Below are 22,098 nucleotides of genomic sequence, written 5' to 3'. Positions count from 1 at the left end.
TTGCGAAGCTCTTATCGTGCCGCTGTGAGTGAGAGGGCAAACATTAACTCGACGAATCGCACCGACCTCACCGAGAACGCCCGTCGTGTTTATTTCGGAATTCGTACCGTAGAGAATTGGGTGTGTCGCAGGAATAAAATAAAAAGTACGTATTTCCTTAGAATTTTCCGTATATTCATCCTAATAAAGAGCTAATTTTGCAGTGATTGTTAAGAGTTATTCTCTGTGTTATTTTCAATATCGCGTGAAGAATTTAGTCGAGTTCCGAGCGGCATTCATGTTTGCATGCGAAAAGCCGGTTCGCGTGATTGTAGTTTATTTTTAGTTGCAGTTTAGGTGTTCCAGTGTTAGTTTTACACTTATTTACATATTTATCTTTTGTTATAGAAACCACCATGAGCGGACAACAGTATTACCCTTACAAGGTGAGTTTTCCTCCTACCTATATTGTACCAAGCTATAGAACTATAGACACCTAGCTGTATTGATTCTCACGAGATGATGTCATCCTTTCCGGGCAAGGTTAAGTACTGCTTTGGTACAGTGTTTTATAAACAGGTTACATTTTGGAAGAGATTTTAACCTTTTGCTTACCAACTTTAATTAATAATTTTTCTTAAATCTATATAGAGGGTAGGTACCTATCTACTATCTACCCGCTTACACATTTTATTAACATTTAAGTTTTTAATTCCGTGCCTATTAAATTATAATATCTTATTATTTTGAGGAATTATCAGAATAATAGGGATAATGATTAGCTTGATAATTTATTTATTCCAAAGAGAAGTAACACAAAATTATTATTAGTGGAATTAACACACATTTTGGAATATATTCGAGAACTTTTAAGCGTACAGTTTTCCTCACGATTTTTTCCTACACCGTTAAAGTATTTGATTGGGTGAAAGGCACCAATCAAATACAATTCGAAATTTTAATTCGCAATTTCGAAAAGTTTGAGGTGGGTACCGGGAATGCAGTGGCGTGCACTTCATACATGCGCAGAAGCATTGCCTACCCTATTTTTTTATATATCTCGTATAGTATAAGGATTTTCCATTTTATGTCATCTTCCTGCTTTATGTATACTCTGGTCAGCTATATGCACGCCACTTCGGGAATGGAATTCCGATCTCCCGAGTAAGGCCGAAATCCTAACCTAGGCTATCTATTTACCACCTGTAAACATATAGGTACTTAATTACTTGCTAACCATTTATCGTGAGGATACCTGCATGCCTGAGAGTTCTCCATTACATTAAACGTTAAATAAATTATATATAAAATAAATTACAACACTTATTTAATAATTCTATAGAAAGAACCTACCAAGGTATATACATGAACTTCCTAGTAGATAAAGAGGCATAGGTAGTTGTCCATTTTCACCGGACTGACGCAAGGGCCCCTCCCTTACGAGTTAATAGAAACTATTAATATCCTAAAGTAGTTTCATGGAGCTACCTACTACAGTATTATTTTTAGGAAAGTAAGTAGTATATGGGAGTGATCCGATGGAATTTTACGTTCACTTTTCTGCTTTCCACTCCAACTAAGCGTGAACACGCGGTAAAAGCGATTAGGTATGATAAAATTCAGACGAAAGGAAAATCCTTCTGACTTCTATCAGTTGCAAAATCAATTAGCGTCATTAAGTTCTCACTTTGTATTCCTTTACTTTAGTTTGACTATAAATTATAATATGAATACATAACTTTTAGGTGTTTTTAAAACAGTAGTAGGTATTCCAACCTGATTTTACCTCAAAGCCGATTGTGATTCTTATTAGGAAAACAAAATTAAAAAATGGCTTCAATAATATGAATCAGGGATTGACCTTTTTGTGGAATATTGCAGGTATACTCATTGTAGGTATGCAGGTATAAATAACTTTAAATACTCGACTCCAAACCTGTTGGTAGGTAAGAGATGATATGATGATGAGCGTTCTTGTCTTTTCAATTAAATGATTTACGGGCATTAAATGGTGCCGTTTGTTTTATACACATCTCTAAATTAAACTAAATAATACAATTTAAATTTAGTGCCGTCTCTTCACTCCGTATCCCATGGAAAGGGATCGCATTATGCTGTTTACAATAGGTTACCTATAACTTACGGTATATACCTACTAGTATCTTAAATAACGGTGCCGACCGTTGCCATGGGGTTTGTTAGTAATACAATGTGGGCGGAACTGAGTCGCATAGTTCCTGAGCACACTCCAAAATTTGATAAAAGAATACCGATAACGAAACCTCTGTTCACCACAAGCCTAAAACAGTCCACTGCTGACCTAAAGGCCTCTCTCAGTGGGAGATGGGATGTATAGCCAATAATCACCACGCTGTTTTGTGATGCATTACACACACTCACGCACACGGGTTGGTGATATGGTAGTAGTACGATGCTGCTCGCTCTCCGTCATATTCCCTTAGTCGCCTCGTACGACGACCGCGGAAAGAGAAAGGGTGGTTCCAGTGGCGTGCACTTCATACATGCACGAAAGCACTGCCTATCCTAAATTTTTTGTATGAGTCATAAATGCGAAGGATTATCCCATAGAAGGAAGAACCTTCTTTATGCATACCCTGGTGGAAAACTCTGTGCACGCCACTGGGTGGTTCTGATCTGCCGTAACCACACGGCACATGTTATGTTGGGTTGTTTCTTCAAATTACTGCCCACTTATTGATTATTTGATTTCTCCTTATCAGTGCACCCCCACGGTGTACCCCGCGGATCCCTTCGACCCTGTCGCGGATGCGGAGACCCTCCGCAAAGCTATGAAAGGCTTCGGCACCGATGAGAAGGCAATCATCGACGTCCTCTGCCGGCGCGGCATCGTGCAACGTCTCGAAATCGCGGAGACCTTCAAGACTAACTTTGGAAAGGTGAGTTATAAAATAAATATTACTTAAATCTATCACGACAGTACACAGATCGCCATCTAGCCCCAAAGCAAGCGTAGCACGTATTATTATTAAATTCTTTATTGCACACACAAAAACAAAATACAAACAGAAACACATTTTAAAAATAATAAAAAAACTAGTTTAGGTGTGCAAAGGCGGTCTTATCGCTAAAGCAATCTCTCCCAGACAACCTTTGGCGAAAGTAGTTCTTATAAGGAACGGGTTGGTGCGGCAATAAAAATTAATACCTTCATAAAAATATTGCAAACTGAACTACATGTTATAAATTCTAATATCAACACATATATTTATTATATATAATGCACATTGTTCATACATATAATAATAATAATCTAAATACTATAACGCTACATACATAAAAAATAGTTTTTCAAACGACTTTTAAAAAGGCATTTGGCCTGACGTATGTCATCAGGGAGGGAATTGTTATGGGTACTGGGTGGGTAGGATATCTGGTAAATATTTTTATGAATAATAGACAAAAATACTTATAATATATTCATAAACACCCAGACACTGAAATACATTCAAGTTCACCAAACGAAAATTTCACAGTTGTTGGAATCGATTTCACAGTTGTTGGAATCGAACCCGTTGCATTGGACTCTTAATGCAGCACTGCCCACTGTGCCAATTGAACCGTCAAAAATAATGCTATAAATCCTGCGAAATTATTGTTCATTTATTTGTTTTTTTCCTTGCCCTTACAAAGAAACCAATTAACTTGATTTTTGGATAGAGTTAGTTAAAAGGACTAAGAGTAACATAGGCTACTTTCTATCCCAGAAAAACAAACGATCTTCACGTCAAAAACAAACAACGTACCTAATAAACGCGGGCAATAGCTCGTCCTATTGTAAATTCGAATGTAAGTTAATTTTTTTTGTTACTTTATCACGCATTTTATGTAAACGTTTAAGTTTAGGGGGTAAACCACATAGGGTATTTTTCGATAAGAAAAAAGAAATGTTTCCGAGGGACAAAATCGACAAATAAATACTTTTAAACTTACTTGAACGAAGATCTACCTACTGTTAAAGCATTACGCTTACAATTGTTACTAGCCTATAATTATTGGCCAAACATAGTATACGCAATAAACTATATTTTTATTAACCTGTAAAAATGGACCATGTGACCAAAAACAAAGTTATTTATACATTATTTTCTATTTTCCTCTGCATCAACTGCTAGAGGAATTTTAAACACGGTGACCTTCATTTTAGTTGAGCTTTAGATTAGTGCAATAACCCGTCCGATTGGTACTGCCGCGGCCGATAAACTATCAAAAGTAGTCATTAGTACGATATGTTATTTAATATGTTCGCATTTAATAACATTCAATAATAAATAACTATTGCAACATTGTATATCGTTATTTTGAGTAGATCAATAAAAAAAATGTATTTTATGGTATTTAGGTAAGGTAGCTTCTAATTCCTATCAGCACGGCTAATAGGAACGGGCAGGAGAGTTTTGACCCCGGGGAAAAGATAATATTTTGTCTTCTCCCACAGCTTATTTAACTCTCCGAGCATTGGTACTAACGTGGAAATAATATCCGAATAATATACCTTAATTGTATCCCTTGTCGTGGATATCATTTCGGTCCTGCCTTTGCTGGCAGTTCACGGGTTACCTTGTAAATCAGATAAGTGTAGTCCTTGCAGACGTACTTAGTAAAATAAGTAGCCAGTCTGAAGTTGTATCATCTTGTACAGCCACACACACGCCTCGTGTCCAGAGGTTAATTACCTATTTTGTTATGTCTTTAACAATGCAACACAAACAACAAGTGAACTAGATAATGATTTTGACTAATTAATGCATTCCAAAAAAAATAAGGCGAATGGAAAATAATATGGATGGGTCGATGGGACCTGCGTTAAGCAATCCTAAGTAACATTAGGCTAGGTATCTTTTTTTACACATTATTATCAAATTGCACATTGCACCAATGAGTATGTATATAAACACTAATTAATACAATGAACGTCGTATTTCAAAACCATTGTAATGGTTTGTCGTGGAATCACAGCGACAATATGATCGCAATCTCATCGCAAAGCTTTCTATTTGGCACTATTGTCTAAAATTAGAAATTCGTCATAAACTCAGCCATTAACAACAATTGCAATAATGCTAATATAATTATCATATTTATCAATCGACCGGACGACGAATCGACTGACCGCCGATTCGTTTCGTGGAGACAAATTGTTCAGGTCGCGATTCTTACGCGAGAATAGCTTCTGCTATGTTTGATGTAAAATAAAACTTATAGCATAAGCCCGTTGGAATGCCGCTGGTATTAGATATCGCAACATGTCAACGAACTAAAAGACCTACATAATGTCTTTAACCTTAGCTAGTGTCTACACGTCTGCAGTGCGGTGGACATTTAATACCTTCAAAGGTTGAGCTAAATAGAAATGCCAACGATGACAATTTTCGCAAGAAGAGGGTTGCTAAATACTTCCAAGCCGTAGTAATGCGCGACTTACCCTTGTCGAAATAACAAGCTACTCTGCCTATAACTGAACTTCGAGGGTACATACTACCTACTACTAAATCGATTTTGTAAAAAAGTATAAAAGTTTATTAGGGTTATGTTAGGTTTGGGTGCAAAGGCGAGTGGCTTTTATTAATTGGATGAACAAGGATCATAGTAGGTACACGACACAAAATTATATAATATATACAGGGGATATAATATGGGTATAATATAATTGTCTCCTGCTCCCGGGGATATAATTGTCTCCTAGTCATGCTAGCCGTGCAGTGTGTTGTAACAAAATATATGTTAAATCTACATACTAATTTAACCTAAAGCAGTTTGTTAATTGAAACTCAGGATGCTTTCGGAGCTGGCCCTCGACCCTGCGTATAAGAGACGGGATCGTTTCAAATCCAGCTTAACGCCTATGCACTTATAAACATGAGACGAAAGACGAGATAAAATATTGTTGAATTCATAATACACATTTCACTCACTGACTGACTGACTTAATCAATTAATTTCAATTGAAAATCACATCAAATATTTTCAATTATACGAAATTCTCAATTAACTTGATTTTATGCTGACTTTGTTCTCTTAGGTGTTTAGGATTTTTGTTAAGAATCATTACGCAGTTTTTACAGAATGCTCATCCATAATTTCCTTTTATTTTAATTAATCTTTGCTGTTCTCCCGGCTTTAAAAAAAAGTCTTTATGTTAAAAGTGACAAAGTTTGAAGTACAATAGTGGCTTAATTCAAGATATTTGTATACATCCTATTAAGATTAGATTAGGATTGGGATTAGTATCCCATTTAAGATTAGATAAGAAGTATATTTCACGGATCATTGAATTAAGAAAATAATTATTCAGTCATTATTGTATGCAGGGTCCAAACAGGGAAAACGCCCCGTGCACGTCTCACTTTACACCCGTTCTGTAGCTAGCTCACAAACTTTTTCCATTTTCGCATTTTATGGTGAACGTATAGAACACAAGAGGCAATAATTACTGTCAACTGCTAAATGGTATGCAGTGACCTGTGACTGACCGTTTGTTCGAGAAACCATTCTAAAGAGGAGTGGTTTTGGATGCTTCAACATTAGTCGCGTACACTGTTTCTTTATGTCTTTTAAGTGTTCAATTGCTAAATACTTAAAGAATTTAGAATATTTTCACTCGATCATGTACAGATTCGATAGAATATGAAGCTCGATATCAAAAAATGGAAACAATATGTACGAGTATGTATCCTTCTAAACCAATAAACTCTGCTACAACTTTACAAATGAATCGGTTGTTTAAGAGTTAAAATATGAGTCAGCACTCTACTTACATTAATAGGGAAATAACTACTAGTATTGTTCAATGAAGGCTTCTCCTATCGATTATCGTGAGTCATGACAAATTAACTTGTTAACTTCATAATAATTGAGACCTTTGAATACCTACTGTATAAATTAGTACTTGCACGTATTATTAGCCCATTGTTCATTTATTTCAAGAAGGCCTAAATATAATTCCAATTAGTAAACACAAAATAATAATTACAAACTTTCATTTATATTTACAAAAAATATAAGCCGTCTAACTGTTCAATTATGGGCATGGTACCCAAAATGCTGGCTCTATTGCCCCTTTGAATTGCTAGACTTAGCTGTTGGGCTAAATAAGCGCCAGCTCTTGGGTCATCAGACGTCAATACCAATTTTTCGGACACGATGTAAATTAAAATAAATTTTTTTCGTGTCCGAAGATGCATGGGCCCATTAGCCGATTTAAGTTTTATTCAAACAAATTCCCTGCCAAATAGAAACAGTGTCTATTCTACTAGCTTGTTATTATTTTGATTAAGATAACATCCTTAATATTCGTCGTTGACGTTCGTGGATTCGAAAATTTGTTTGTAGTGGTTTTAGTTGGGCGTTACCCCCTTTTTAATGAACGTTGAATACCGCTTGTATAGTTATGCAATGTTCTGCCTTCTTTCAAATTTCACAATACTGATGAAGGAAAGATAAATCATTGTATTACTAATCATCAGCTTTACTACGTTTATTAATAATGCCACCAATTTAAAAACCACAAAAGTTAAGGGACCCAAAAGTTAACAGAAAAGGCAGAAAAAAAAAAAAAGTAGAATGCACAAGCAGTTAAAAGATAGTTTCTCATTGTTAGACGAAAGGATATTGAGTCGTGATAAATTAAATAGAGACCGCATCCAGATATTTTTAGTCGTAATGGCAGAGGTTGTGAAGCAATATTCATTAAAGTTGATTTTGTAACTTTTAAAGTTTAAACAACAAAATAAATGTTACTCTTATATCCTTGGCATCTGGGTCAAAATTATCTATAATATTCTTCACACGAGACCGACAAAGTTTCAAAATTAAAATCACAAAATGCATAACTGGCGTCTTGCGCATTAAAGACTACAATTTTTGGTATTGAATCCGATATGGAGAGCCACATATTCGACCTGAATGTTTGGCTCCGTTTCTGTCAGAATCAGCTCACCTTTATTGCAGTAATCGAAATCGGTTAGGAGTATAATGATGTAGAGAAAGGTGAACTAATCCAAAATTTTGTCATTTTGTCATAGCTCATAAGCATAAATAACACCTAGAAAACGACTCACAATGATTTCTTCGCCCAAGCCGGGCTTATCTTATCTTATCGTTTGTTTGTTTACCTTTGTGTCATAACGCGAAATTAGAAAATTCATATGTAAATTTATATAGAATCTTTATAAATTCATATCCTATGAGAGTCTTCGAGAATTTATATAATCCAAATTGGTATTCAAAGCAAATACGAGTTTTTAAACGTCTAATCTGTCTGCCTGTAAAGACTTACTCGATCAATTTTAATAGCTTTTAACTTATCTCAATGTACTAGCGATAAAAAATGAACAATACAAGAATATTTGTAACTTAAGTTATATTAAGTATTTTAAGAGTTACCGAAAAAGGAACAGTAGTTGTTCTATATGAAGGCAACACTGGTTTACCCTGTGATCACATCATTTATTTTTAGCGATTCAATAGCTTTTCAATCACGCGTAGTTTAAACCTATACCTACTCTTCTTACCAACAAGCGTTATCGTAGAATGTCTAAATATAGCTTTATTACAAAATTACCTTTACGCAGGGCTAGCTAAACTGAAATATATGAAATACTAGATGTTGCACGCCTTTTTCGTTCGTGTTTATTACGGTTTTGTTACAAATCCTGTGGGAAACGTTGATTTTCCAGGGAAAAATGGCCCATTATACTCTGTCTTTTTAGGTAACTCTATGCAAAAAAGCAAATTGATTGGTTGCTTCGTTACGGTGTTAACGAAGGGCAGACAAACAAACAAACATTTTAACCATTAATAAAACTAGTAAGGATTTAAACTGCTTCCTTTTTATTAATAAACGTGGTATAAGTTGAGTAGTGTTTTGTCAAATTCTGGCCTTTTAAAGGTGCTGTCAGTTTAAATGAAAAAGTTAGTCTTAATTTAATAATGTTAACGCCACATTTATAAGTAAGTGGGTTTAAGACTAACTCTAACGTAGAAAAAGTAAATAAAGGTATTTGTCTTACATATGAGACCATGTTAACTCATTGTAAGGCTATTTATTCACGACGTCAAGTGGCATTGAAAACCATACATAACTATGCAGCGACTAGACATTATTGAAAGCCAGTAAAATTATAGCTGAAGCAACGTGTAAGCTGTACAGTTTTTTTTTTAAGAAAAGTTGTCATCAGTATATTTCCTGGAGTTCCTGGAACAAAAAACTAATAAAGCGTTTAATATAACGAGAAAACGAAACGATACTGCCTTGGCCCCTACCCTTATTTATCATTTTTTAATCTGCAGTTAAATTCCTGGTATTATTAAAATTTAATAAAGCGTTCAAAATAACATAAATACTGGATGAGACTACATAGCCTTTACACTTGTTGATCATTAGATTTCTACAAAGACTTTTATTTTAACAGGACCTCATCAGCGAACTGAAAAGCGAACTCAGCGGCAACCTTGAAAACGTAATCATAGCTCTTATGACCCCCCTACCTCACTTCTACGCCAAGGAATTGCACGATGCGGTTGCCGGAGTCGGCACTGATGAAGAAGCCATCATTGAGATCCTATGCACCTTGTCAAACTACGGCATCCGTACCATCTCAGCTTTTTACGAGCAATGTAAGTAGATTCTTTCAGACCTATCTCCATTTTATTCAAACAAACACATTGTTTACTTATCATATTACTTCGCAGATTTGTTTTGGTATATTTTTAACAGACGTCCTCAGTTTATCAATTTACATAACTCCGACATTTATAGACGATGCTTTTATTGTTCGATAAGGGTTTTTTCAGAAATGGTCCTATTTAAATTTCATATAGATAAAAATCTGAATCTACCCACGGAGAATTTCCTCTTCGCAGAATATTTCACCATTTTTATATTCATTGTTTTTCATTGCAAAAATGGGTAAATTTAATACGAGAGAGAATCATGAGATTCCAGAAACAAAGGGTAAACCGAAGCTTCTACTGTGACGGTTATAATTATGACTTATTTTTAACAATGCATATGAATGTTTTATCATAAATTTGCGTAACAATTACAACTATGTACGCATACGAAGTAAATGCCTACAAATGTATTCTGTGAATGCACTTTTGAAGCCATTACTTATCTGCAAACTAAACAGGTTAATTGAAAGTACGATTGAAGACTCAAATGACTGCCTGTAAGAATTATCGGTTCATGTTACGATAAAATGAGGTCGAGTAAAAGCAAGAACAAACGTCCGTTTCTACGGTTTCTTATCTTGCCCTTTAAATTTTCTAACATTGAGAAACGCAATTTTTATATCTGATTGTGACCGTAGATTAACCTATTGTAATCGAGTTAGTGTAGTGTAGTGTAGGTACCAACCTATGTAACCGACTATCGTAAAGGCAATTTCGCGATGAAACCATTGCCAAACAAGTGTTTAAACAAATTATGTGTTTAAATAAGCTTTAAAAAGTTTTAAAAAACGATGTCTTCGTTGATGAATTCGGTTGGCATCCCTAGTTTGAATATTTATTTGGCCGGACGGTTGGATTGATTCATTGTGCAAAAATTTAAATGAACTAGTCATCTTCAAGAGTCTTTGAAAGAAATCTTACTATATTTTCTGTTATGACGATAGTTATTATCTATATATATTAGATACTATCTGAATAATATGTACATTAACTAAGTATATAAAATGAGTAATAATAAATTGAATATGTTCCGAACACGCGATTGTGGTTGCAGTTACTGAATAAAGGATGTAAAATGCTTTATCGATTTCACGTTTCTAGAACGCTTCGCCATAAACTCAAAATATTTAACCTTTTCCTATTTCTTTTTTCCTAATACAACGTTGCGTTGTTTTATTTTTGTGTTTTATTCCGTAATGGACTAACGAAATGAAAAAGGTTACGATACAGAGATGTAGGATACAGTATATCGGGGTACACACAATAAAATCTATCAAAGTTAGAAGGTAAGTAAAGGTAAAGTAAGTAGCTAAATTTACTGAAATAGTTGGTTTTTATAAAAATCTTGGTATGGTATATTTATTGAACGTGACAATATTTATTCAGAAGAATTTTTGCATAACAAGTGCTTATTTCGTAGATTAGGTACTATTGCTGATATACTCAAGCATTTGTACTTATGTATTTCGAATGAATCGACACCGGCCGTGAGTTATTAGCTCACGTTGTAATGCAACTACGTCATGCTCCATTAGTATTCATGGTTTCAATGAGAATGCAACGTTCATTTTCCAGATACGAATCTTATGAAAAATTTAAGAGAGAACAAACAAAAATAACGTTTTAACTTTTTAACTGTTTAACTTAATTTATATCCAATTTAATAATAGATTGGCCTCTCACAATTGTGGTAAAGCCACGGATATTAATAAAAATTCGAACCTACATCTTATTGGTCCTATAGGGTAGTCGAGTACAGTGCGGAGTCAGAAACGGACATAAATTAGTGATAAGTATCTGCATATCGTTTGCGAAAGGTGCAGAACTCCTTTGTGGGGTTGAGTATACGCTTTTACAACATGATTCCTAAGGAAATTCTTGACCTACCAATGCATACATTTAAAAAATGTGTAAAAAAGCATCTAGTACAGCGAGGTTACTATACATTTGATGAATTCCTCAATGACAAGGTAGATTGGAAGCAGCCATCCTCGCTCTCATCACCCGCAAGATAGAAAAATGATTGTAAATGTTGATTGTTGGAAAAGAGCAACTACTGAGTTTCCGAACCGGTGGTAGAGTCACTACAAACATACATACTTGACGTTTCAAAAGTGCTTATAAAGTAGGCCTACTTGAAATAAATGAATTTGAATTTGAATTTGAGTTACTCCCAAGTCGCAACTTAATGATTTCCCATAGTATAAACATTTTTATTGGGCTACCCCAACTTCTGTGTGCTGTATTTTATTAAGATAAACCAAAATAACATGCGTTTATGTTCGAAGTCATAGGACCTTCATTATGTTTGAAGTCGTAGGACCTTCAAACAAATTAGGTACATTTGTTGTTTCACCCCTTTAGGGGTCGACTTCGATAAATCTTTTATCCTGAAACCGGTTTCCGGCCATGTCTTAAATGTTTTAGTTTGTCCATTTTCTGACAGTTAGTCATATATTTTGAAGAATGTTGGAGTCCCAAATCGATTTGAAAAGACCGCTTTAATATTTAAAAAACATCAATAATAAACTCTCTTTCACAGTATACGGCAAAAGTCTAGAATCGGACCTCAAAGGAGACACATCGGGCCACTTCAAACGTCTCTGCGTATCACTATGCATGGCCAATCGCGACGAGAACGCTGGCGTCGACGAAGGAGCCGCCAAATCTGACGCAGAAGCCTTAGCAGCGGCTGGCGAGGGCCAATGGGGCACCGAAGAGTCTGTCTTCAATTCCATCCTTATCACACGCTCTTACCAACAGTTACGACAGGTGAGACAAAAATACGTTTTAATGTACCCTCAAGACTCTGTGTGCTTTTTTAAAACAATCCATTAACCTGACGAGTTGCTTTAATGGTAAAATGTCGAGGGAACTAACTGTTATTTTAAATTCACCTTGAACAACTTTTTAACGAGTGTCGATTAATCGGTATGGTAACCTCGCTAATGTATGAACAGCGAACTTATTTGGCTTGAATATTTTACATCTGTTTCTTCATTTTTATATTCGGTTTAGAAGTAAGATCACTTTTAAACTTTTCTCAACATTCCTACTATAGGACGTAGGCAATTAAAAGATAGCTTCAAGAGGTTGACCTTGATCTAAACACAAGCGTAATTTTTTAAATTCATATAAGCTTGCGTGACGCCAGCCTGATGTCGTGAGTCAGAGAGAACCATACATTCATTTAAGCATAAAAAAGTTAATTGTAGCCGCAGACGTTTACAACATGCATTATTCATGATTAATACAAATGACACCAAATATTTGATTCGTTACAGGTGTTCGCTGAATATGAAGCATTAACCGGCAAAGACATTGAAGACACAATCAAGAAAGAATTCTCTGGAAGTGTAGAAAAGGGCATGCTTGCTATCGGTAAGGTTTTACTAATACGTTACCTCGAGATAACTTTTTATAAATCAACGTTTGTTATACGCTCGAAAATATCTGAATATTAAAATACGAAAAAACTCCCGCTTGAAATACCTTACTAAGTAGTCACACGACGATGATACAAGCGATAATAATGTTTTGAGGAAGCCGTCATCACCGGAACATATCAAGGAACTTCAATTCTTTGAATTAAACAGAACACGTAGTTAATGTTCTTAGAGTTTGAATCATTAGCAACGTCACAAGGTCATATGGGTATAATAGGAAGTTTTAGTGTGACCTCGCACTGAGTCATGCACCGTCACGGAATAGACTTTATCTTGATTTTGTCAAAGACAACTACTACAAAGCATCCAAAAATATACTGTACATAACTAGCACATTAAAATAATCGTCATTATAGGTAGAACATATAGAAAATTGTGAAAAGGATGCAAATTTTATTTTTGTTTTATAACAATTTAGTTAAATGCAGCAATACTTGAAAAATTTAACTGTGAATCAGCGAATGAATTCCGTCGCTTCGTGGATCCTTCTTAATTTCTTCGAACAGTCTTAATGAATAAATACATTGCTTTCTTATAGTGAAATGCGTAAAGAGCAAAGTTGGTTTCTTCGCGGAGCGCCTATACTACTCCATGAAGGGGCTCGGCACTAACGACAAGACCCTCATCAGAATCGTTGTCAGTCGCTCAGAGATTGACCTTGGCGACATCAAACAGGCATTCCTCGACAAATTCGGCAAAGCCTTGGAGGAATGGATCGCCGTGAGTATTTTATGTTTGCTGGTGTTTGTTGGAACTTGATATACAATTGAGATGCTTACAAAAAATTCGGTAGTTTACTACTATTAAATTTCGAACAAATTAGGTTTAACTTGCTTAAGCTACGGAGTTGTTTAAATAAAATTCCTTGGTGTGGGCTGAACTAGTTCTTTAGTAGTGCTCTAATTTGAACATAAAAAGATGTACCTTTGTATAACGATCAAACACTTTTTTTGATTAACTTACCTCAATATTTTGTAAACTACGTAAGTAATTGTACTTGATACAAAGTTTCTTAATTTTTGTTTTTTTTTTATGTTCAGGAAACTATTCAGTTTACTCCAAAACAAAACGTTGATTTCAAAATTTATATGTCCACTGATAAAGTTTTAGTGAAACTAACCATTTATTATTACACTTGCTAAATTATATTCACGCCTAGTATGACAAAGTAATTTTCATCCATTAAATACAGTTACTAAAATTTACGTATCAAATTAGAAGACAACCATTTTAACCATTTGCTATGTGTATTTTTATCGTCTCGTAACTAACAGCATGACAAACTACATTTTACAGTTACCTATAATATTTAAGATGCTGACCCATACTTTCTATGATATTTACAAGGTTCTAAAAAATCTGTAACAAAACGCTTCAATATTTTAATCAGCATGAGAAAATGTTTATATTTATAAATCAATTTCTTTTTCCATTATATTAATGACATCAATTTTTCATATTATGTTTTTTCTCTCAAAGCAAATGATGTATACAGATCTATTCATATAATGTTATTAAAGTTTATTGAATATATTGTAATAGATAAATACGCCATCGGATTTTACGTGTCCATTAATACGATCAAAACCCTTTGTTTGTCCGTTAATACAATTTGTCAATAACTTCTTGTTCCTGTGATTTTTAATTGAATCCGTTTTTTTAAACAATATATTTTTCGTTTTCATATTAATATTAGAACAATCTTAAAAATAAGAAGCAATGCTGTAAATTGTAGAGGTAAAAACAAGCAATATACATGGAGCTACAAAAACTTTGACCACCGTTGTGGCGATGTGGCTCTCATAACTTATTGTAAGTAACCAGTTTTCCCCTTTGGTATAAAGTATAAATATCCTGCTCTTTTTCCTTAAATGCTGTGCATTTTTCTGTCAAAATTGGTTTGGTCATTCCAAAAATTAGTCTCAAACTGACAGACAGACAAACATTTTTAAGATCTGGTTACGATATCGTCCATATAATAATAAGAGGCAGTTATTTAAAAATCACACACCTACACTTTATTCATTTGTTCTATTTAATTTTAAATATTTCGAAAAATCATCGTAAACGAACAGCGTTTTAGAATAGTGAAACATTTTGATTTCAGGGCGACACTTCCGGGGATTACAAGAAGGCATTACTGACGCTTGTTGAGTAGATTGTGTCACGGATGATCGGGATCACAACGAATGCATTCACCTAGTTTTTATTGTTCTCAATTATTTTTGTCAATTGTTAGGTTCTTAAGTACTAGGGTACACCAGCACTGAAAACAAAATAATCGTCCTACCGTGTTGATGATAAAAGACCAAGGTCACGCGAAACTTTTCCGAAAATATTTCACTGTAATATTAATTGAAGATGTGTCTTCTGCCCTAATTGTTCGCTTTTATCTTCTTCTTGCCTTATTGTTATGCTGACACTTGGTCTGTCATATTTTTAAAGTTGATAACGCAAGGTAAAGGTGAAAGCGCACACGTAGTATTATAATCGTTCATCTTAGCAAACATATCCTAGGTAGGTTTGATTTTCAAGAATTTGCATGATTACAGAGCGGTATTTCTTTACGTTGTCTGAGTTATATTTAGAAAATAATGGGAACATATTTACGGCGGTGAAATTTGTAAGAAAATTTGTGTCTTGGTTTCTTATAACATCGATGTTTTACATACAAACAAGTCACAAACTCATCACAAATAATACACACCATTTTGTCTTCAGTGTGCCATACCTTAGATTATTCATGCCGGGTGTAATTATTTTTTCACAAAGATCTGTATATTTTGCTTCATACTTTCTCATTGTCATGTTATTTCCTTTGCACAGTAGATAACAGCTTTTAGACGTGAGTGCATGGTGGCTGGTACCTCGAGTGTTTGAGTGTGGACGCTTTATTTACAAGTAGTTGTTGCCATTTTTCAGGAGGAGGTTAATGGTTCCCTCGGTCATCTCCTATCTGCAATGGCTTACTAAGCCTGCCACAGACATTAAAGACACAATTTACACGCGCCATGCTACATTGTATAACCTGTGTGGTGTGAATATTTTATCTGTACCCTATTTACAAATGGTACGATTTACTTAATGTTGCATTTTTAAACGTTTATTGTTTAAGTTATATTAATTAAATTAATACACAATGATTGAATATATGAATTGTAATCTCATGCTAATCTCGATTGCACGCTGTGTGACGTATCAATAGAAATTATGGGCCAGTTTCTTTTTTGTTTGTTACTTTTGCAACCGCTACAGTGTTGGTTTTTCGATATCTTTGCAGGACGACCTAGACGGTGACTTCAAGAATGTGCTAGTCACACTTAGTGCTTAAATCCTGCAAAATAATTTATGTATTGTTTGCGTATAAATTATTTTTTTACATATTTTTAAGCAATGCATGTTTACAAAATTAGTACTACTACAGATATGAATGTAATATTTTGCAGGATGATACGAAAGGAGACTACAAACGGGTGTTACTCGCTATTGTTTCTTAAGAAAACGCATAATAAGACTTCAAAATGTAAGAATGTTTGTATTGCACTTGCAAAGCTAAGTTCCGATATGAAACTGCCTTTATATAACTGTTGAGATGTTTTAGAAATAAAAGCTTGATATTTTTGTGAAAATGAGATATTTATTGGTGCTGTAGTTTTGTTTACGATGTATTATAATATATATTTGAATACATTATTAATAAAACTATGTATGTTCCAATCGCTTTTTAATCAATATCCCGAATACCTTCCTGTGTTATCTGAAAGGTCATTAATTTCTTATCAAAATTATGATTAATTTCAAAGTGATTTCTAAAAACCAGTGTTTTAATCCTTGTTTTTTAAATATTATTTAGTAGCGGACGAAAACAGCAATCTAGGTATATTATTAACCAGTTACCGCATTACTACAAGGCACGGGTCTCTTCCCAGAGTGAGAAGGGTTAAGGCCGTTGTCCACCACGCTGGCCAAGTGCGGATTGGTAGACTTCACATACCTTTGAGAACCTTATATAACTCTCAGGCATGCAGCTTTCCTCACGACATCTAGGTACCAGACTGCTCTTTTTATGTGGTTGCCTTTAAATAACATTTTGAGATGGTGATAGAAAAAAGAATACCCGGCTGAATTTATTGGGTGCGTTGGGTTAGGTTAGGTTAGGTTTACGAATATGGTTATCGCCATCCTAATTGAATTCAGAAATTTTTGACTTTCGACTTTTATAAAGAAAATTGGTAAGTTACATACACCCGTAAGAGCTACCTACCTACTTAACATTGCAATGAATATGCAGCAGAAAACACACAAAATGAAATGGCTTTGTACCAAATATTTAAACAATCTGATAAATTATAAATCTATTTAGGTAAAGACTTCCTGCAGCATAAAAAGACGGAAAAAAATACCAATAAAACGAGATATTTGCAATACCTACATAAAGTACGTTACGATTAATACTCGACTTTTTTTTAACTAGGTACTTACTAATGTAGCTGAATAAAATGGAGTCCAATAACAACCAGATAGGACTAGTTATTCGAACAACTATTATGCACTTATGAATCGAATGAGTTTGAATCTTATTCCGTAGAATCAGAAAAGAATTGCACACTGTCGTTGACAGTAGATTGTTTACGAGTGTATTTTTAATTATTGTAAAACAACTTATTGTGACCCACAACTCTAGTAAAATTATTAAATTATAATTAAAGAATATTGTAGTATCTTTATAAATATTACCCCACCTGGAATTTACCAATAGATTCTGGAGCACTATTACTTTTAAGTAGCACAGCTAATCTTATGTTATCTAGAGGATCAGGTGCAGAAAGCAGAAGTCGTTTGTTACAGCGATGCGCCCACGCATCACCGAGTGCACCAACTATAGCACCGGATGACAAACCTATTCTTGTAGTCATTTCATTAGTAATTACTACCTAGAAGGAAGGAAAAAAGATATTAATTTACGAGTTTGTAGATTTGAATTAAGCTTTTGATCACTTTAATCATCAAGTAGCTAGTTTGTATAAAACATGTCAATAAAGCTTACGTTGAAAAAAAAACACTACAGATTTAATTAAATCCATAGTAATAATAATAATTATTACTATAACTTCCAAACATAAATGGGGTATCTCAAGGTATTTATATAGGACCTGTAGTTAAACCTAGGGGAAGCGACCCAGGTCTATTATCTAGATGAGCTTTTGAAATTCAGCGGATGTTTTACGATCTCCCTGGCGCAGCGGCGAGCCTCGTCTAATGAATGGAGATTCCGCGTTCTATCCCCGGCTGGGGCGATTTAGGAATCTGTGATTTCTGATTTTCTCTGGTCTGGGGGGGCGTTTCAGCGTTTCCGGTACGATGCAGCGTAGAAATCAGTTAGAAGCTTAATATAATTGCCACAACCGCTTAAAGGTAACCGCATCTGAGACTGCATCAACACTTACCACTAGGTGAGATTGCAGTCAAGGGCTACCCTCGCGACTACGTTCGCGTATAAGTCAACAAGAACTTTGTCATACATGATTTTATCGAAACTTTATCCGTATACGCAGCGCACGCAGCGGAAACTCTCAAAATTATTGAAACATTATTCATAGGTGATATGCTCCTATTGGTCTCAGCGCGATTATATATAGCCAATAGCCTTCCTCGATAAATGGGCTATCCAATACTGAAATAATTTTTCAAATCGGACAAGTAGTTCCCGAGATCATCGCGGTCAAGGAAACAAACGAACAACCAACAAACAAACTCTCAAGCTTCAGCTGTATATTAATATATACAGCTGAAGCTTGAGAGTTTGTTGTATACAAAAATATAGACTTACAAAGAGAAAGATAATACTCACCGCAATTTGTTTTTCTACAGCTAACTTATTCAAATCTGCCATTAGTCTGTAAAGTAATCCTGTGCGCTGTTTCAATGATATACCCTCTTTAAATGGAAAAGCTATTGAATCGATTACTATCAGTTTAATCTAAAAAAAAAAAAAAACATTGTATATTATTTTTTCATTGTACATTTTGCATTATAGTCCAAAACAAAAGTCAATAATTACATTTGGTCTACTATTTATGAACTTTGGTAGTTGATACAAGAATGCACAGAACTTTTCAAGCCCAAATGCATTAACATAATGCAATTTCTTTAGAGCTTCCTCTTCATTAATGGATATTGAAGTCTCCAACAACATTTGACATTTTGCTAAGCTTGCAAACAGAATTTCTACAAAAAAACAGTTGTTAACCTAGATTAGAACCTATATAAGCTACGAAAAATAAGATAAAAAAATATTCCACTGTAAAAATATTATAGCAACGGACATGACAAGACTGCTTTATTTCAAATGACCGATAAAGCTTTATTGGGTAAGGTAGAATAGCACTAAAGGAAAAGAATAATGTATTATGAATAAACAAATAAAATAAAAATGACAACATTTAGTAGGTTTGACCACTGATGCCTAAACTAAGTATTAATATATACTCATAGTCATCAGCACCCTCCTCTTAACATGAACGAATATATTGTACATTAACAGAACATGAAATAACAAATTTAAAATTAATAAACTAAACTAAGTTTTTAATTAAGGAATATAAAACTTACCTTTAAATCTACCGATAGTAAAGTTAGTATTAGTATCTACATACAGAGCTTCGGCGTATAAACCTCCCAATACTTTTGGTATTTGAATAGAGCAACAGAGCTGCAAACTAAACCAAAATAATATTTTAAACGAAAAACTTAAAATAGAATTGAAATTTGAAATAGCTAAGTAATGTAGCAATATGTTGTTAAATAAGTATCATGACATACTTTATGATGGTATTTAAATAGAAATATTTATTCAACCACAATAATTCTTATTTAATTTAATTTATAAGCTTTTCTTTTTTAATATCACATAAACCAATGAAGTTTCCACAACTTAGTGGAAATTGTAATTAAGCTCCGGAATTAGGGGCGGTTGGACTAAAATAATAACTAGGGACTAGAGTGATATGTTTTTTAAGATGGCTGAACTGAACTTCGTTTAGATAATTTAGTTAACTTCCTTAACATTCCTTTTATTAATTATCATTTTCTAAAATTATTTAATTTTAGTAATAAGGAATATGTATTTAGCATACAGGTTCCATATAAGCATAGGTACTGGGTAGTAAATGTCAAGATAAATCCCATCACAAATACATCATAAAGGTACTAATTCTGTTTATACAAATCACTTTTATTAACACCAAATGCATTAGCAACAGAAAAAAAATAGTACCTTCACTATATTAAGATGTGTGAACTTATTTTAGATTGAAGATTTGTGTACAAGAGAAATATGATATATTAAAACAGCAAAAGCATAGGTAATTCATATGTATATTAAAGCAGTTATGTGAGAACCATAGTTGAGTTTTTCCAGTGCCTGGCAAGCCTAGCAGCTCTACAAGTGATCCTAATTGTATTCCATCATTGCCAACAGCTTTGTCAAGGGTTTGGCTGAAGGTGGGTATTGAAGGCAAGCCTGTTTCAACCTAAAATTCGAAAAAATGTTAAACCTTTTATTTATATAAAGGTTAGGTTATAGATTCAGTTTCAGTATGTTTAGCTCAACAAAACTGTTAAACTGTCTGTTGATCATGATCAGTATCTACTCTTTACTGGTGCACTACAGGGGACGGGTTCAAAGGGTTCAACGGGCCACGGGCTTAGAATGAGAAGGGCTTAGGCTGTAATCTACCACGATTGGTAGATTGGTAGACTCCACACACCTTCAAGAATATTATGAAGAGCTTTCAGGCATGCTGGTTATCTTACAATATTTTCCTTCAATAGTGAAGGCAAAAATAATACATTTCATTGAAATAGCCCCAACCCAATTAATTAACAATTTCGCACTGGTAACCTTCCTAGCTAGTAAGGCGTTAAGAAACGCACATAGCTCTTAAAAGTTAGAGGTGCACACCGGGAAATTTAATCAGACTGAGCATGTCGTAGTATATTTATTTATTTATTTATATATATTTAATCATGGAAACAATACGAATACTATTCTATTACCTGAAGTAGTAGGGTATCCTCAAATATTTAGAGCAATACAAGTTATATTGCTTAGGATTCAAAAACCAACATAAAATATGTAACGTGAAGATAAGTGGTAAAATTAATTACATAAAGAAAATTTCAATGAAACATTAAATTACCTGCCAAAGTTCGGTAGCATTATATATTTTAAAACTGGAACTCATTTTATGTTTCCGCGAAAAATTATTTACAGTACAATTTGAATATAAATGCCAACGTTCACAAAGTTGTGCCAGAACTTTCAGAAAAGTACAAAATTACATAAATTATTACTTTATAAATTGTTTTTGTTTTGCATTGAATAGTTTGCCTTTGCCGCGAATTAATAATTCAAAATTCGAATTGACGTTTGACTTTGACATTCATCTGATTTTTCTTCTTAATTCTTTGCCATAGGGAAAAGGTAAAGAGATAAATGGACTTCAGATGAATGCTAAATAAATTTAAATTTAAACCTGTTTATTATAAATTAAAAATACATTGTTGTTTAAATCTGGATAACGTTACACTAATCTTCATTATGGAAGATTTTTGCGCTCGAGAGGGTTACACAAATATATATTAATTATTATTTAATATAAAGAAAAAAACAAAAGAAATATTTCTATTAATTATTTGTATACTAAATAATGGAATTTGTAGGAATCGTCTGGATGAACTTCCGCCTTGTAGTTTTTGCACGTACCTTGAATGTAATAACGTTTCAATTTGTTTTTGATTTGCTTCAGATTTTTATTTTCAATTTCTTCTAGTAAAGGTCTAGGTAATTTTTCTAAAACACTAGGCAAGAGGTACTCCCATACCCTCTTTCCATAAACATTATTAAATGAGGGTGTACTAAACATAGGTAGTTTAAATAAATATAAGACATGGCTGT

The 22,098-nt window shown here is 34.0% G+C and overlaps 2 protein-coding genes across 7 annotated transcripts; one reads left to right on the top strand and one right to left on the bottom strand.

Annotated features, from left to right (window-relative positions):
* The first annotated feature begins 25 nt into the window (after positions 1–25).
* Positions 26–16,771, top strand: LOC120633943 (annexin B9). 5 transcript variants are annotated; one of them, XR_005659209.1, is made up of 9 exons: positions 26–145; positions 388–425; positions 2,721–2,897; positions 9,432–9,636; positions 12,236–12,465; positions 12,978–13,074; positions 13,678–13,859; positions 16,062–16,209; positions 16,586–16,667. XR_005659209.1 is itself a non-coding variant. In XM_039904377.1 (8 exons), exons 2-8 carry the CDS (start codon positions 396–398, stop codon positions 16,634–16,636), a joined length of 972 nt encoding a protein of 323 aa, XP_039760311.1. In that variant the 5' UTR covers positions 26–145; positions 388–395; the 3' UTR covers positions 16,637–16,771. The 5 variants fall into 5 exon arrangements, 4 of the variants coding, with proteins under 4 accessions (XP_039760311.1, XP_039760310.1, XP_039760309.1 ...); XM_039904377.1 differs by lacking the exon at positions 16,062–16,209 and having other exon boundaries at positions 16,586–16,771; XM_039904376.1 differs by lacking the exon at positions 16,062–16,209 and having other exon boundaries at positions 16,420–16,771.
* Positions 16,769–21,523, bottom strand: LOC120633944 (DNA repair protein RAD51 homolog 3-like). Of its 2 annotated transcripts, XM_039904379.1 has the most exons (7): positions 21,341–21,523; positions 20,541–20,671; positions 19,752–19,858; positions 19,201–19,367; positions 18,991–19,119; positions 17,882–18,073; positions 16,769–16,896 (listed from the first exon to the last, which is right to left on the bottom strand). In XM_039904379.1, the coding sequence occupies exons 1-7, from the start codon at positions 21,383–21,385 to the stop codon at positions 16,864–16,866; spliced, it is 804 nt and encodes a 267-aa protein (XP_039760313.1). In that variant the 5' UTR covers positions 21,386–21,523; the 3' UTR covers positions 16,769–16,863. The 2 variants fall into 2 exon arrangements, with proteins under 2 accessions (XP_039760313.1, XP_039760314.1); XM_039904380.1 differs by lacking the exon at positions 20,541–20,671.
* Positions 21,524–22,098: the final 575 nt, after the last annotated feature.

Source organism: Pararge aegeria, chromosome 22, assembly GCF_905163445.1.
Source record: "Pararge aegeria chromosome 22, ilParAegt1.1, whole genome shotgun sequence".
In the NCBI taxonomy this organism is placed as follows: domain Eukaryota; kingdom Metazoa; phylum Arthropoda; class Insecta; order Lepidoptera; family Nymphalidae; genus Pararge; species Pararge aegeria.
The sequence above is the reverse complement of the archived record's forward strand: the minus strand, read 5'-3'. Positions and strand labels throughout refer to the sequence as shown.

Excerpts from the sequence above, each read along its gene's own strand:
- LOC120633943 (XM_039904377.1), top strand. The coding sequence starts at position 396 with ATGAGCGGACAACAGTATTACCCTTACAAG. Across the intron at positions 426-2,720 it reads AACAGTATTACCCTTACAAG|TGCACCCCCACGGTGTACCC; the intron begins GTGAGTTTTCCT and ends TCTCCTTATCAG. Across the intron at positions 13,860-16,585 it reads CCTTGGAGGAATGGATCGCC|GATGATACGAAAGGAGACTA; the intron begins GTGAGTATTTTA and ends AATATTTTGCAG.
- LOC120633944 (XM_039904379.1), bottom strand. The coding sequence starts at position 21,385 with ATGAGTTCCAGTTTTAAAATATATAATGCTACCGAACTTTGGCAG. Across the intron at positions 19,859-20,540 it reads ACTGGAAAAACTCAACTATG|TTTGCAGCTCTGTTGCTCTA; the intron begins GTTCTCACATAA and ends ATTTTGGTTTAG. Across the intron at positions 19,120-19,200 it reads TCATAAATAGTAGACCAAAT|ATTAAACTGATAGTAATCGA; the intron begins GTAATTATTGAC and ends TTTTTTTTTTAG.